The 16,883-nt window shown below is 44.0% G+C and overlaps 1 protein-coding gene across 2 annotated transcripts in view; it reads left to right on the top strand.

Moving 5' to 3' along the window:
• Positions 1-658: 658 nt before the first annotated feature.
• ZSWIM4 (zinc finger SWIM-type containing 4) overlaps positions 659-16,883 on the top strand; it is a 36,719-nt gene continuing 20,494 nt past the window's right edge. For both annotated transcript variants that reach the window (XM_040346607.1, XM_040346606.1), the window contains exons 1-2: positions 659-987; positions 11,733-11,934. In XM_040346607.1, the coding sequence (XP_040202541.1) occupies positions 874-987; positions 11,733-11,934 (316 nt within the window). In that variant the 5' untranslated portion in view covers positions 659-873. The remainder of the gene's footprint in view (positions 988-11,732; positions 11,935-16,883) is intronic.

Here is a 16,883-nt window from a genome sequence, read left to right as displayed (position 1 = left end):
GAAAATGGGCTTGGGCGGGAAGGTGCGTAAGTGCCTGGTATGGAAGTGGTTAAATAATACTAATAATAATATTTTTTTCTTACTTTTTTCATAGTTTCTCTTTTATATATATATATATATATATATATATATATATATATATATATATATATATAAATAAAGTTTGAAAAAAATAAAGAAAAACATTGCACATCAATGCAATATATAATGCATTAAAGAAACGCGTGTTCATGCGCAAAGCATGGCGCAAGTAGTGTGTATCCGGCCTGGGCCATGCTTCCTCCTGTCCATGCAGAGCACTCAGGAATCTGTCCCTGCAGACACACACACACACACACACACACACACACACACACACACACACACACACATGTGACAGTTTGACCTCTGGGCAACCACATGAATGAATAACTTCCCAGCCACCGGCCCCGCCCACCCTTCCCTTGTATGGAGCATCCGCTCAGTTAAAGAGCCTCAGCTCGCCACCCCATTGGCCCGGCCGCCGCTGATTGACAGGCCGCTAACTTCCTCGTTCCACGCCAACATCAAAGGAAAGGGGCGGGGCGCATGCAAAACCCAAGCCGCCGCCGCCCAATAGGCGACCGGGAGCCGCTGGGCGGAGGCGTGTCCGAGGCTCCTGGGATAAAGCTCGCGTTCCCCATTGTTAAGGAGATTTAAAGGGGCCGTGGGAGCGAGGCCAGCGCGAGAGAGAGGCCGGGCGGTGGGACGTAGGAGCCGGCCGCGCCCCGTGGGAAAGGCTGGGGATCGTACAGTACAGTAGGCCTCGTCCGAGTGGATTGTCATTTGGGTGAAGCGGCGACGTTGGTTGAAGATCCCGGGGAAGAAGGGGGGACACACCGCACATACCGGACTATGGAGCCGCCGGCCGCTAAGAGGAGGTGTTCCGGCCTGAGCCCCCGCTACAAGCCCGACTCCCTGCTGGATCTCAGTGCCAAGAAAGTGGCCGAGACCTGGGCCTTCGAGCAGGTAAGAGACACCCGGGGGACGGCGAGGGAGGAGGGTGGCCGGACATCACAGATCGGCCGATGTGTGGATCGGATATGACACCAACCAACCGATCAATCATCGTCCGTACTGTGTGTGCCGACAGACCCCTCCGATCACTATATAGAATGTCACATCGGACATCACAGATCCATTATAGATAGGGGGAGGGGAGGGGGTCATGTGACCGATAACAACTACACTGTGATAGAGAGAGAATAAATGTGTGTGTGTGTGTGTGTATGTATGTATATATATATATATATATATATATATATATATATATATATATATATATATATATATATATATATATATATATATATATATATATATAATTTTTATGTATGGGTATATAAACAAAACATTTTTATATATATATATATATATATATATATATATATATATATATATATAGTGTGTTTATATACCCACACACTAAAAAAAAAAGTGTGTATATGTGTGTGTGTGTGTGTGTGTGTATATATATATATACATATATATATATATATATATATATATATATATATATATATATATTGTAACGTTCCCGTAGTATTGTGTACATTACATGCAGATTTACTTTTTTTTTTATTTTTTAAACTATTATTTTTGAATGTTACAATGTCTTTGTATAGGTGACAGTAGATGATGATTTTTATTATTGGTATTAGTAGTCATGTTGGCGATAATGATGATGACAGTAGTAGTATACTATGAAGGCCCCATTCCCATATCAGGAAGAAGTGTTCCTGTTTGTGTGTTTTTGTGAGTGCAATTTTCACACGATGGAGCTTGGTGCTCACAGGGTTGTCTGTTTACTTGAATTGGATGCTCTGTGCTTCTTCTCCCCAAAAAAATACACACGTTTTTGCCACGATCCACGTGCGTGACAATTGCGTCAAAAATTGCACCAGATTTGGCAGGATGAATGGCACCCAAATGTTCAGGGTGCGTTTTTGGAATCGTTGTGATTCGGCCGCTGATTCCTAATTGTCAGTGTGGGCAGGGCCTAATATTTGTTGTTATTATTAATCATATAACTACCAATACTGCTGCCCCCAGTACGTCCATTGTTACTACCAATACTACTACTACCACCAATGCCACCACTTCTACTACCAACAATAATTGCTCCTGCTAATACTACTAACAATATTGACATTACTCTGGGTATTACCACCCCCACTACTACTCCTGCCAATACCACTACTATTACTACTAAGAATAATATTACTCCTACCATTACTATTACTACTAACAATATTACTCTGGCCAATACCATCACTACTAATCATTCCATTACCACTACTTCTGCTAACAATATTACACCTGGCAATACTGCCACTACTACTGTACTAACAATATAGATATATTACTCTGGCTATTACCACCCCCACTACTACTACTCCTGCCAATACCACCACTATTACTACTAGGGATATTACTACTAACAATGTTACTCCTGGCAATGCCATCACTACTACTACCAACAATTACTTCTGCCAATACTGCTCCTGCTACTACTAACAATATTGATATTACTCTGGCTATTACCACCCCCACTACTACTCCTGCCAATACCACCACTATTACTACTAGGAATAATATTACTCCTACCAATACTATTGGGAATAATATTACTACTAACAATATTACTCCTGGCATTTCCATCACTACTAATCATTCCATTACTACTACTACTACTAACACTAATATTACACTTGTTAATACCACTAACAATAATCTTACTCCTGTCAATACCACTGCCAACAATATTACTCTTACCAATACTACTAACAATAATATTACACCAGCCAATACCACCACTAGCAGCAGTAGTATTGGTGCTATTATTATTAGTATTATTATTATTATTAGTGGTATAGGTGTTATCATTATTGGTATAGCTGCTATTATTAGTGGTATAGGTAGTATTAATAAATTATTGGTATAGGTGCTATTATTGGCAGTAGTATTATTGATAGTAAATGAATAGATAGTGTTATTGGTAGTATAACCTATATGTAGTGTACATAATTACTATAACATTCTGTGTGTGTGTGTGTGTGTGTGTGTGTGTGTGTGTGTGTGTGTGTATATATATATATGTATATATATGTATATATATATATGTATATATATATATGTATATATATGTATATATATGTATATATATATATATATATATATATATATATATATATATATATATATATTCTAATTCTTCAGGTTTCTGCACTGTATGTTGTATACTATATGTAGTGAAACATTTTATTTAAAAAAATCTTATATAGAGATGTGTGTTTATCATGTAAAGCATCAGTTCAGATACAAGATGAGAATATCTTGTGTGTTATGTCTTCCATGAGGAACTAGTACAATCTCTATTAATATATCAAATCTTATTTTTGATGTTGCACTACATGGAGAAAATGGGTTTTGTTAATATTTATTTGCTTTCCTTTATTTAAATAAATTGAATAGTTACAATAATTATGTACTCTACATCTAGTCTGTTGTATTTACTACAAATGATAGGGGGGGGGGGGGGGGAGGGGATAGTATGTGTATCTCTCTTGGATGTTGATCATGTGATCAATGAACTAATATGGATACATCACATTGTATGGTGTCAGTTTTATGACTTCTATGTAGCAGGGGTCAGTGACAATGTAACAATACATAGATACACATGGATGGGTTGGCAGCATTTGTTACATTGTAGAGAATTGGCTCCGTTCCCAAATCCTCAACAAAAAGTGAAGTGCGGTATCTTTATTTCAGACATGTGACTGTCACTTCACACCTCATTGGAGACCACTGAGAAGAACTGTCACTCTGTCTCCTGTGTGGGAGCTTTGTGAGTAGAAGGGGATCCTTGTAACCCATGTATCAGTATGTGCAGAGTAGGAGGAGTTACTAATCTGTGTGTCTATTATATATATATATTTTTTTTATATCTTTATTCTAATCCACTTTTGATTTGCTATACCAACTTGTATTCATATTACTATTGGGGGAAAAGGGGGTGGAACTGTCTGCATGGGCACTACTGATTTTCAGAGTCCAATCCCCCCCCCCCCCCCCCCCCCCAATGAAAGAGCAGCTGAGCTGAAGAGTGAAAAGCTTTCACCTGTTTGGCTGTTATAATTTTTGTATTTCACGCAACAATTTTTTTTTGAAATGCATATTAGTGTTTTTTTATATTTTTTTTTTTGTTCTTTTTATTAATAATTGAACGTGTACCTTTTGTGTTTGGGGTTGCACGCAATGCAGGCCCCTTTCCGACATTTGTTTACAAGTTAAAATCAGTATTTAAAAAAAAAAAAAAATAGCTAGAAAATTACTTAAAAAAAAAAAATATATATATATAATTATTTGTGTAGCAGAGACCCTGGAGATTAAAATGGAGATGATTTAAAAAAAAAATGTTTTTGTCGCACCATGTTGCCTGTTTAGAGTTTGTAAGGCTAGAATTATTGCTCTTGCTCTAATGATTGTGGCAATACCTCACGTGCGGTTTGAACACCGTTTTACTTATGTGGGTGCGACTTGTGTATGCGCTCACTTCTGCGTGCGAGCTTGGAGGGACGGAGCGTATTATTATTATTATTATTATTATTATTATTTATTATTATTATTATTTTTCCTATTCTAAGGTATGTCCTCTTTATTGTGAGATTGAGGGTCAAAAAGACGCTTACTTTTTTATTTTGCTTTTAAGTGTCTTAATTTTTTTTGACCCCAAATCTTGCAATAAAGAGGACATACCTTATAATAGGAATAAAAGCGAATAAAAAAAGGGGGGGGGGGAACAGTTTAATAATAATAATAATAATGCGCTCTGTGCCTCAAAGCTCGCCCGCAGGAGTAATAGGAATAAAAGTGATTATATATATATATATTACGCTTTTATTCCTAATACAAGGCACGTCCTCTTTATTGCCAGATTTGGCGTCAAAAAGACTTAACACACTTTAAAAGCAAAAAAAGCTATTTATGAACATTTACAAAAAAAAAATGTCCCTTCAACGCTATTGGGCAGAAGTCGGACGTCACTCCGGGCCACCAAAGCCATAGAGTAGAGTGGGGGGGCATCTTTCCCTCACTCGACTTCCTGCCTATTGCTCCAGGGGATTGGATAGTTTCCCTCTTTACCAACGGCTCTGGTAAGCAGGGGGGGCGGCAACCCTCTCGCTGTCTATGTGATTCCGTGGCGAATCTGCCGCTGGGACCACTTTTATCAGACCAGGAATCGCCCGCTATATTAAAAAAATAAAAATAAATAGTGGGGTTGGCAGCTGCCATAACGGTATATAACTTCAAAGTAATGGGGTGTGTGTGTGTGTGTGTGTGTGTGTGTGTGTGTGTGTGTGTGTGTGTGTACACACAGCGGTCCAGAAGAGGTTAATGTATGTTGCGCATTTTGTATTGAATGTCGGCATGTATCATAACGCACGTTGACTCATCTTATGGTGGCTATACACGCTTTGATATAAATCTATGACTTTTCTGATCAATCTCTTCCATTAGTAATAATTGATCTATAAACGACTATTGTAGTTATTGATCACATCTGTCTTCACCATGTGATCTCATCTGATCAATCAAAATACAATGGTGTTCATGAATAAAGTATCTTGCTGCTGCCGATATTTGATGCAAATACATTTATCGTATTCCATCAGTCGACTCAGTTTACTTCCAATTGATTTAGACTGGATTGGATCAAAGTTGTGACCGATTGACTGTTTGCAGATCCCTGGATTAGATTATCAGATCAGCAATTATTGGACCTACCAGCTGTTGTAAAACTACAAGTCCCATCATGCCTCTGGGTGTCATGCTTGTGGCTGTCAGTCTTGCTATGTCTCATGGGACTTGTAGTTCTGCAACAGCTGGAGGTCCGCTAATTGCATAGCCCTGATATAATGTGTGTGTGACTCTATTAGGTCGTCTTCAGATGCGATTGTACAACCCCCACCCACCCGATCTGTAAAATAACAGCTGGATGGGGCTGTACACATTCCACGGCTGTGACATTATTTTACCCTCCAGGTACTGAGTTTGACAGATGTCTCCGGCTGTCAAACTTGTCCATTGAGTCTAATAGGGCTACGTCTTACCGGCGCGCAATGCATGTGATTGCGACAGGATAGTGTGGCATCGTAGGGTTAAATCGGGCGGTGAGGAGGAGATGTAATGCTGCCTCACAACCTGTCAAATGCCCTCTGAAGAGCGATCTGAATGCAGGTCGCTCCTCAAAGGGCACTACACTCCACCGAAAGAGTGAAAGAGCACTTGGGGTTAGCATCTGCCCATTGGTTGGCCTTTTTTAAAGTGATGGCAGGAGAAATATGCCGCTGCCCACCTTAACGTAGGGTTCTGATGAGGAACACCTGTGTGGGAAAATTCTGATGGAAGCAGTCATTCCACTATCTGACATGCTGCACACTGGTGTCTATGGGTTGGATTCAACTTTTCTAGTATGCAATCTGTTGATGTCTGCTTTCATCGGAGCCCGGGCACACAGGTGCTGATCCCCTCTCTCTATACAATGGTGTAGATTAGGATGTGACACTCGGCAGGGAGTAACGTGTGTCCTGTGTGCCATTTCCACACGCTGAGACTTCTTAGTGAATTGATGTGTTTGTTCATGTCATTGTGTTGATCATAGTATCGTCATGACCTCACCATTCCTCATAACGCTCCACCCTCCCCGGACTCTCCCGGCATGCCATCACCTCGGGAGTGTCTGTCACCTGTCGCCTTCCTCTGCACCTGTAAGGACGCCGCGGGCCAATTTCACCACATTGGGGAGATTGCAGATCCAAAATTAATTCGCCTGCGCTAAATCTGGCGACTTTGTTTGGTCGCGTGACTGACTTGTCCAGGCGTCTCAATGTGTGTCAAGTAGGGTTGCCACCTCATCCCTTTAAAACAGAACACATATAAATTACACAGGTTCTGAGGCTAATTAAGGTGGTAATTAGACTCATTTGGTGCCTTACCTGCATTAAATTAGCCACAGAACCTGTGTAATTCATATGTGTTCTGTTTTAAAGGGATGAGGTGGCAACCCTAGTGTCAAGACAATGCGCCCACAAATGGCATGAGCTTGTACGGTGATTCGTTTGTTGGTTGACCTGTGGGGATTGTGCACGTTCGGTAACCAATAGCAACCAGACATCACGGTGGGTTGCACCGATACTACTTTTTTTGCCATTGCAGATACTTTTTTGGTCAAGTACTCACAGCTACAAAATGAATGGGCTCAAATCGCACTGCAAAGAATCAAATGCGACTTGAACAGGAATGCAGTGTCCAAATAGTATGCGGTTTTCAGCACCGCTCCTGTGTGTGCCCAGGCTCAAGTCACTATGACAATCCTGGGTTCACACAGGAGTGGTTCAGGAAACTGTATGCGATTCGGACCAGAATTGCGCTCCATTCCTGTTCAAACCGTGTGCGATTTGAGCCCGTCCACTTTGCGTAGGCTCAAGTCGCACAGCAAAGCTATCGGTTTCGAGTTCTGGGGCATTTGCTTGAGTACTCGGTATTGGTGCAAACCTATCGATAACCATCCATTTTATGTCTCATTGGAGGAACATGGAGGATGCCGTTGGCAACTTTTCTTGCACAAAATTACGGCTGCCTGGCTGGGATACTGCCCCTCTGCCGCAGTGACCTGGAAGAAGTACGTGGACAAGGATTTTCGACTTTTCGGGGTCACTGAAATGATGCAAATGAGGGAAGTTAAAGTGTGGGGCCAGAAGTTGTGTGATGGCCAGGCACCTGGCATTTTCAGAAGAGAGCCAGCAGGAACTGCTTCCACATTTGTTTAGCACAGAGGTCTCCTTGCAATATTTTTCGATGCACTTGGCTGCCATTTTGGGGGGCTTTACAATGCCGGGGTCAGTTTAGAGCATGGGTCTTCAAACTATGGCCCTACTGCTGTTCAGAAACTACAATTCCCATCATGCCTAGTCAAGTCTGTGAATGTCAGAGTCTTGCAATGCCTTATGGGATGTGTAGTTCCGCAACAGCTGGAGGGCCGTAGTTTGAGGATCCCTGGTTTAGAGTATTGAGATGGCTGCAGAGGAGCTGCTTTCATGTCCAGCAGTGTGACTCCTTATAGTGAATGAAGATTGAAATGTTAATGGAGTACCGGCGAGGAATAGATCACCTGCTCGGTGTTTGGTTCATGGTTTGGTTTTGGTTTGCATGTCCTTTTACCTCAACACAGCAACGGGGGGCCATGTTTGTGCCAAAAGGTGTGCTGAAGTGATCCTTCACATGAGGGTTCGGGGAAAATACCGGAGGGTTCGGAGTGTCCTTTCACAGAATAAAGTACAACTATGACTTGTTCTTTCTTTTATGAGGTAAACATTTCACAAACTTCTGGGAAACAAACCAAAATTGGCAAGTTTTTTTGGCTATATATACCAGCTTAACAAATGAAACGTAATCTAGTCAAGGCCGAGCTTGTTTAGCTTGGGAAAGGTTGCTATCACTGACGTGTGTGTGTGTGTGTGTGTGTGTGTGTGTGTGTGTGTGTGTGTGTGTGTGTGTGTGTGTGTGTGTGTGTGTGTGTGTGTGTGTGTGTGTGTGTGTGTGTGTGTGTGTGTGTGTGTGTGTGTGTGTGTGTGTGTGTGGGTTTGTTTATTTAATTTTTGTCAGTCGGTGCCTCATTGATTGGGTTTCCTTTTCTGGACACACAACAGGAAGTGAGGAAATGTCTACAAAGTGAAGGGAAATCCTTTCCTCAACAGGTGTCCCCATCAGGACTCTGCCCGCCACTTCCTATTGCAAAACCAAATGTAACCTCTTTGGATTTCCTTTCACTTTCTCACCAGGACAAGTAGAGACTATAAATATCCAATGGGAACACTGACAAAAGGAAGAAGCCAATAAACATTCTAACCCTTCGTTGGTTTGTTTTATGTATATTCCTGAACCCCCCCCCCCCCCCCACACCATTTTACACAGCTCTTAGGACTCCATTCACACTTGTCATGCGACTTTGGACATCAAAGTTGCATGACAAGTCGTTCCTCATGGTTTTTCAATGATGGCTAATCTATATCTCCTAAAGTTGCAGCAACTTCAATGTAATTCATGCACTACTTTGGTCCGACTTTCATGTAACTTGAGGGCCATAGACTTCAATGTTAACCCTCAAGTTGCATGAAAAATGTACCTGAATGTTCTGCAATATAGTTGTCCGTTATCACTGGTCAGTCATATCCAAGTTGCACCCATCCAAAGTTGTGTGAAAGTTGCACTCCGAAGTTGGCACAACTTCGAAGTCATAAAGTGTAAATGGAGCCTTAGAGCTGGTTCACACTGGGGCGACTCGGCTGCCTGACAAGTCGCGTCCCATTCTAGTCAATAGAACCGTTCTAATAGGCGCGACACAAGTCGCTCTGACTTAGAAAAAGGTTCTTGTACGACTTTGGGGGCGACTTGCATTGACTTCTATACAGAAGTCACTTTGCAAGTCGCCTCTGAAGTCGTCTTCAGGATGCCTTGCCGAGTCGCCCCCGAAGTTGTGCCGCCCCAGTGTGAACCGGCTCTTGGGTCCCTATCACACTTGTGCGACTTTAAAGACGTGCAATTTTGCCACGATTTCAGAGTGCCTGTGAAACTTGCATTAAAGTCAGACCAAAAGTAGGGCAGGGTCTACTTTGAAGTCCTATTAATATGAATGGTTGTCATTGGAAATTGTGGGGAACTATATCTATATCTATATCTATATCTATATCTCTTACTCCCAAGGGGTTTTGTATAGAAATACCTCGGCAAAGTGTGAATCAAGTGTTTAGCTGCCGGTTGCTATTTGCTCCAGATTGGTCCATCTGACAGGTGGTGATGCCTGTCGTACTCTGAAAGCCAAGTTCTAAAACAATGCATTCATGGCATGTGTACAGCCCTGTCAGGCAGCAATGGTAGAATTTAGCGGAGCGCTTGGTGGGGCTTTCTGGCCGCCTTCGTGAAGAAATCCGTGAAGAAATCCCTGTAGTACTGCCAAGACTGAGCACTGCAGACACTGCTTTACGTGAGCCATGCACAGTTAATGAGGAACGTTGCCGCTCCCGTGACTGTCAGTTTATCACTTTGAGAAAGGGGTCCAGTGGCGCCCCAAAACATCAGTGCGCAGATGTTTTCTGCCCCATTTTTGTTGGACTTGAATACATTTTAATATGTAGAATGGAGTTCTCCTTTTAAACACTAGCGTGTGCACTCGTGTGACGCACAATGCTTTACTCTCTGAAACCGAGATTCAGTGATCAAAGGCCTTGCCTGATGTGTATCCAAAGTGAACAATGGTCAAACAATTGTCAGGTTTTTTCTTATTTTTGTTCTTGCTGTCCCCAATTAGCAGGGCTTCCCCCTTATTTCCTGTCCCAGGAAATAGGAAGTGACAACCAATCTCCCATGATGGCAACACCCCCCCCCCCCCCCCTCCCAACTTCCTGTGCCCATAACATCCAGCAGGCCAATGAGTGTGAATCGCTCCAGTAGGGGCACAGGCCACAGTAACGTCCTTTCAGGGCCCCCAACCCTTCTGTTGCTTGTGGTCAGGATACAGGATGTTGAGCAAAATTTCTCCATTGGGTGCAGATGCAGTAATTTAAAGCTTAACTCGGTATGTTTTTGCTTTAGTTTTTTTGCAACTTGTCCAATTGAAGAGCATATTGTAGGGGGGGGGGGCAGTTTACTGTCCTTCAGACTTGGGGGGGGGGGGGGGGGGCCCAGGCTGTGGCCATTGGAAGTTGAAAGTCCTGATGTCAGTGGGAATAAACAACAATTGTCCATCTTTGGTCTCCGAGGACTAGCGTCCCATTGTTGCTGTCATTTGGAAGCATTGTGCCCTATCTTTGGTGTCCTTGTGCTCCATCTTTGGTATCATTGGTGGATTTGTGCCCCGTGGTTGGTGTCTTTGTGCGAAATTGTCCCCACGTGGTTGGTGTCTTTGGGAGGAATTGTGCCCCGTGGTTTGTTTCAGTGGATGAAAATGGTGCCCAAAGGCTCTCAGGAATGGAATACGCTGGAACAATGTGACTGTGCAATAAAAAGCATACCTGGACTTCTTTAGGATAGTGGGGAAGGGTGAGAGCTTCTTATTACACTCCATAAAAGGGAGGTCCCCCTTACTTTGTGTTTGGTCAGCAGGAAAGGAAGTGAGATGTAATCTCTCCAGCAAGGACACACAGTGCTAAAAGTTGGAGGGTAAGGATAACAGGCAGTCTGCTAGCATTTTCAGGTCAATGGTGGAAGCCCCTGTCTTATGAAGGGTTTGTTTACTAAAGAGACTTTGAATTTTAGAGCAATACATGTATCAGAAGTTTTGGGATTTCATACTGGGACCACATACTGGTCATGTCTGGAGAACCTTGGGATCACATACTGGTCATGCACCAGAGTCGCATATAGATCATGTTTCAAGAGCCCCGGGACCACATTCTGGTCATGTCCTGGGAACCCCCCTAGGATCACATTCTGGTCATGTCCTGGGAACATCATTCACCCCCCCCCCCCCCAGATCACATTCTAGTCATGTTCTGGGAACCCCCAGGGACCACATACTCTTATTGCAGGCAAAGTGGGTCCCAAGTGATCAGAAATGACATGTGGTGGCTCACAAGGGTCATGTGATTTTTTTATATACATATAGAGGATTGTTGTGATCATCATTTACTAATCAATTTGTATCTCCCTAGGTGGAAGAACGGTTTTCCAGGGTCCCAGAACCCGTCCAGAAACGGATCGTCTTCTGGTCATTCCCACGCAGCGAGAAGGAGATCTGCATGTACTCCTCGCTGGGGTACCACCCTCCGGACGGCGAACGTGACTCTCGGGTGCCCTTTAACCGCGGCCTGCAGCTCTTCCAGTCCGGAGCGGTGCAGCGAGTGCTACAAGTCGGTAAGTGTTGACACAAGCCTGCGAGAAAGTCCTGTTCTTGCCTGATCCTGTGCTCACTGGCCCCTGCCTCAGTGACTAGGCTTTTATCTGGTGTACAATGAGTACAATCTGTTATTATTGTGCGGGCTTTAGATACCATTCACCATGCCTGCATGTCCCTCAGGGGCCCAGCCATGCTTGCTGATCAGGTTTAACAGAATTATTTTGAACACAAACATAGGCCTCTGTATAGCAGGTGCCAAGTTTTGTCTGTCTGTGTGCGTATGTACACGAAAGAAGCTTTTATTCACATGCAGAATGCCGAGATGCTTGCCGCTTCTATCAATGAACTGCATTGTCGGATCTTAGGGCCCCACTTTGGTTCAGGGTGACACCCTGGCAGCCAAGAGCAATGGGCCGGAACCACAAGTGTCTGAAGGCTGAGCAGTGGCTGTTGCCTTTAGTGGTCGGGTTCTTTGGTGTTGGTTTGGCACTTTGCACAGCTAGTATTGGGATAATCGGGTTGCTGTAGACATCAAGAACTTTTTGCTTCCTTCGGAGACTTTTATTCAGCACAAGCATTCAGAATTTCCAGGTTTCCCTGCTTATGGGTTTGTTCAGAACCAGTCAATAAGTAGTACTTCCTGGATGACGGCTCCTTTTTAATGCGTATTTAAAGGCTAACCTTCATTTGGGGTTTTTGGATGTGTAGAAGGGATAAAACTCCAAGTTTTTATTGCTATTTGTGCTTCTGATTGGGGCAGTAGGGGGAATGGGGGGGGGGGGGGTGTTGCAATTTGTCCTAGTTGGAGAAAATCCCAACCTTTGTGTCACCAGAACAGGAACAGAGGGAATTCTTCCAATGGTGACACTTGTCCCAATGACTACTACATCTCTGAGGGCATTTACATTACTTTTGAAGAGGTGGTCTTACTTCCTGTTGTCTGTAGGACAGAAAGTGAAGGGAAATTTTATTTTTACTCTTAAAATTCATCCGATTTGCCCAGTGTTTGTACAGGTTCATACTCTAAAGCAATATTACCACTTGGGAATTTGGACTCTTGGTTTGCATGCTTGTGTTGTGCAATGCATTGTTACAGCTCATTAATATTCCTTTAAAAAAAAAAAAAAAAAACTTTATTGAAGTGTCAAAGAATGACCCTTCATTTAATTCTATGCATTATAGGTTACAGCAGTGCATTGTGTACAAATGCTAACATGCTAGATTTTTACGCAGCAGTATGGTGTGACCAAGGCACATATTGCCAATCTCCTGGCTGTGGCTTGCATAACTCTTCACGTCTCTGAATACCCACCCTATATCCTGTAATTTACAATTGGGAAAGCAATTGTTTACTCTCTGCCCTTGCAGTGATCTATCAATGCACCACAAGGGACATGGTGTGAGCAGGCCCTTTAGGCTCTGTATTGGCCCCCCCCCCCCCCCCCCAACCTTTCTACATAAGAGGGACGCTTGACATTTTCAGGTCTTGGCGAACCCCTGCTAAATAATTGGTAGTTGGCCGGTGTGGCAGATTGGCCTCCCGTATTGTTGGCGGCCGGTGTGGCAGATTGGCCTCCCGTATTGTTGGCGGCCGGTGTGGCAGATTGGCCTCCCGTATTGTTGGCGGCCGGTGTGGCAGATTGGCCTCCCGTATTGTTGGCGGCCAGTGTGGCAGATTGGCCTCCTGTATTGTTGGCGGTCAGAATGCCATCGCTACAAATGGCTAACAAGTTAATTTGTGTCATGCTGCAGGTTCTTCCAAGTGGCATTGAACCAGGAACTATGTAGGCACCATCAGATAGGAGGTTATGAAACCCAAACAGAATTCCTTGGAACCCTGGGGTTCCTCTGGAAGACTCTATCCCATGGGTCTTCAAACTACGGCCCTCCAGTTGTTCAGGAACTAAAATTCCCATCATGCCTAGTCATGTCTGTGACTGTCAGAGTTTTACAATGCCTCATGGGATGTGTAGTTCTGCAACAGCTGGAGGGCCATAGTTTGAGGATCCCTGCAGTCTATCCTCTAGTGCAGGGATCTCCAAACTATGGCCCTCCAGCTGTTGTGAAACTGTGTCCCATGAGGCATTCTAAAACTGATTCAGACATGACTGGGCATGATGGGAATTGTAGTTCACGAACAACTGAAGGGCCATAGTTTGGAGACCCCTATTCTAGAGTCTAGACTCTAGAATGGTATCCTCTAGGGAAGGGGTAGGCAACCTGTGGCGCTCAAGCTGTTGAACTAGATTTCCCATGAGGCATTGCAAGGTTGGCAGTTACAATTACTCCCAGAGGCATGATGGGACTTGTAGTTCTGCAAAAGCTGGAGTGCCACAGGTTGCCTACCCTGCTCTAGGGCAGCGATGGCGAACCTTGGCGCTCCAGATGATTTGGAACTACATTTCCCATGATGCTCAACTACACTGCAGAGTGCATGATCATCATGGGAAATGTAGTTCCAAAACATCTGGGGTGCCAAGGGTTGCCATCACTGCTCTAGAGCCGGGATATGCAATTAGCGGACCTGCCAGCTGTTACAGAACTACAAGTCCCATGAGGTATATAGCAAGTCTGACAGCCACAAGCATGATACCCAGAGGCATGATGGGACTTGTAGTTTTGCAACAGCTGGAGGTCCGCTAATTGTGTATCACTGCTCTAGAGGAACCCCAGGGTTCCATGGAAGTCTGGACTCTGGGATAGTGTCCTCCCAGGGTTCCATGGAAGTCTGGACTCTAGGATCGTATCCTCCCAGGGTTCCATGGAAGCCTGGACTCTAGGATCGTATCCTCCCAGGGTTCCATGGAAGCCTGGACTCTGGGATAGTATCCCCCCCAGGCTTCCATGGACTCTGGGATAGTATCCCCCCAGGCTTCCATGGACTCTGGGATAGTATCCTCCCAGGGTTCCATGGACTCTGGGATAGTATCCTCCCGGGGTTCCATGGACTCTGGGATAGTATCCTCCCGGGGTTCCATGGACTCTGGGATAGTATCCTCCCGGGGTTCCATGGACTCTGGGATAGTATCCTCCCGGGGTTCCATGGACTCTGGGATAGTATCCTCCCGGGGTTCCATGGACTCTGGGATAGTATCCTCCCGGGGTTCCATGGACTCTGGGATAGTATCCTCCCGGGGTTCCATGGACTCTGGGATAGTATCCTCCCGGGGTTCCATGGACTCTGGGATAGTATCCTCCCGGGGTTCCATGGACTCTGGGATAGTATCCTCCCGGGGTTCCATGGAAGCCTGGACTCTGGGATGGTATCCTCCCGGGGTTCCATGGAAGTCTGGACTCTGGGTTGGTATCCTCCCGGGGTTCCATGGAAGTCTGGTTGAAGAGTGGATGCTCTATATATAGTTCAGGTACCACAACACATGAAACGAGATGCAGTGCACACTCATAGGAGATTTATTTATAGTGATTTCAGGAGGAATCATGACAGTTTCACCTGTAACTGTCCACACCTGACATTGCAGGCAGTGACTTGTCATGCGGGTGACAGTTGGTGACAATTATCACATCACACCAGTTTTTTTTTCCCTTTTGTCCGTCTGACTCAGTGGCCTGAGAGTGCTGTGGCTTGCCCAGGCCTGTTGCCCTGTATTTAGTCAGTGGGCACGCCTGTGCATGTGCCAGAGCTCTGCAGGAACCCAAAATACAATCTGCCTAGATTAGACGTGATGTGTGTATTGAAGAGTCCGGTCACACAGGTTGTGGCAGTTTCTGAATCCCCAACAGAAAATGTAACATCCGTATTTGTTCTAAGTATTAAATTCCAATTCTGTGCTATTCTTAAACCTCCATCCTATGTATAGTATGTTGGTGTAAATGCACCCAACCTATGGAGGCCATTTGATTTTATTATTTAGTACACGTATAGCACCGTCCATTTACACAGCGCTTTACATTCCGAGACCAATGGAACTCTAATAAAATACAAGGGGGGAAATTTTCTGGCAGCAAAGCCTGGCCACGTGAGCGGCCACGTCAATTACAAAGCTTTCTTGGGCCCCTTGGTAGTAGATAGTGCAGTGATTGGGCTTTACTGTTTTAAAATCTTATTGCAAGTACGGTATGTTATACTTGCCATACATGTGGCCTTTTCAGCCAGCTTTAGATTGCTAATGCAATTAAGATTGATTTGAAAGAATAGCGCCCCCCATTAGCAAATTCGATCGACTAGCAAATTTTCAATCCGAAACTCGGATGAAATAGATTTACTCTTGCTTGAAGATGGTTGAGAATGATAAAAAAAAATCATTAAAAAAGCAAACTATCCCCTTCAAACTATTTTTTTTCCAGCAGCCGATGGATTGTTGTGACCCAACCCCCCCCCCCCCCCCACCGGGGGTGTCTTTCTAGGAAAAAAAAATTTTTTTTTAAATCGAATGATTGGCAATTTTTAGCTTTGTAGTGGCCAAAGATTTCCTGCCGTTTCTTAGAAACCGACAGGCAGGGAACTATCTAACCTTGATTAATGAGTGCCATTTGCAGTACTTTGACCTTTCCTCTCTTCCACGGTGGGCCAGACACACTCGCAGGGAGATTTTCTTAAAGTTGCCAAATGTTTGTACAAATTGGTGCCTTTTGAGACACACTCAATACAGCCCAATAATTGTAATACTCAGAATTGCAAGCATTGCTAAAAATTATTGGACCCCCCCTATGACCACCCAATGTGACTTGTCCTGTTAATCTCTGACTGTTCAGCAAGACTGATATTTGTACTGCTGATATACAGGTAGCCACTAGAGGGAGATTTAACAGACCCATTTATGATTTACAATTCTAAAAATATACTATGATACTAGCGTTAAACCAAAATTTCATCAGCCGACACCGATCAGCTGAAAATTATGTTATCGGGCATTTTGCAGATAATGGTACTGAAAACGCACACGATTGAGCCGCAAATTTATTATGCTTATGGGGCTAGATTCAGCAATGATTTACGTCGGCGTAT

This window comes from Rana temporaria, chromosome 3 (genome assembly GCF_905171775.1).
Source record: "Rana temporaria chromosome 3, aRanTem1.1, whole genome shotgun sequence".
Lineage (NCBI taxonomy): Eukaryota > Metazoa > Chordata > Amphibia > Anura > Ranidae > Rana > Rana temporaria.
Note: the sequence above shows the minus strand (reverse complement) of the source record. Positions and strands in the feature narration are given on the sequence as shown.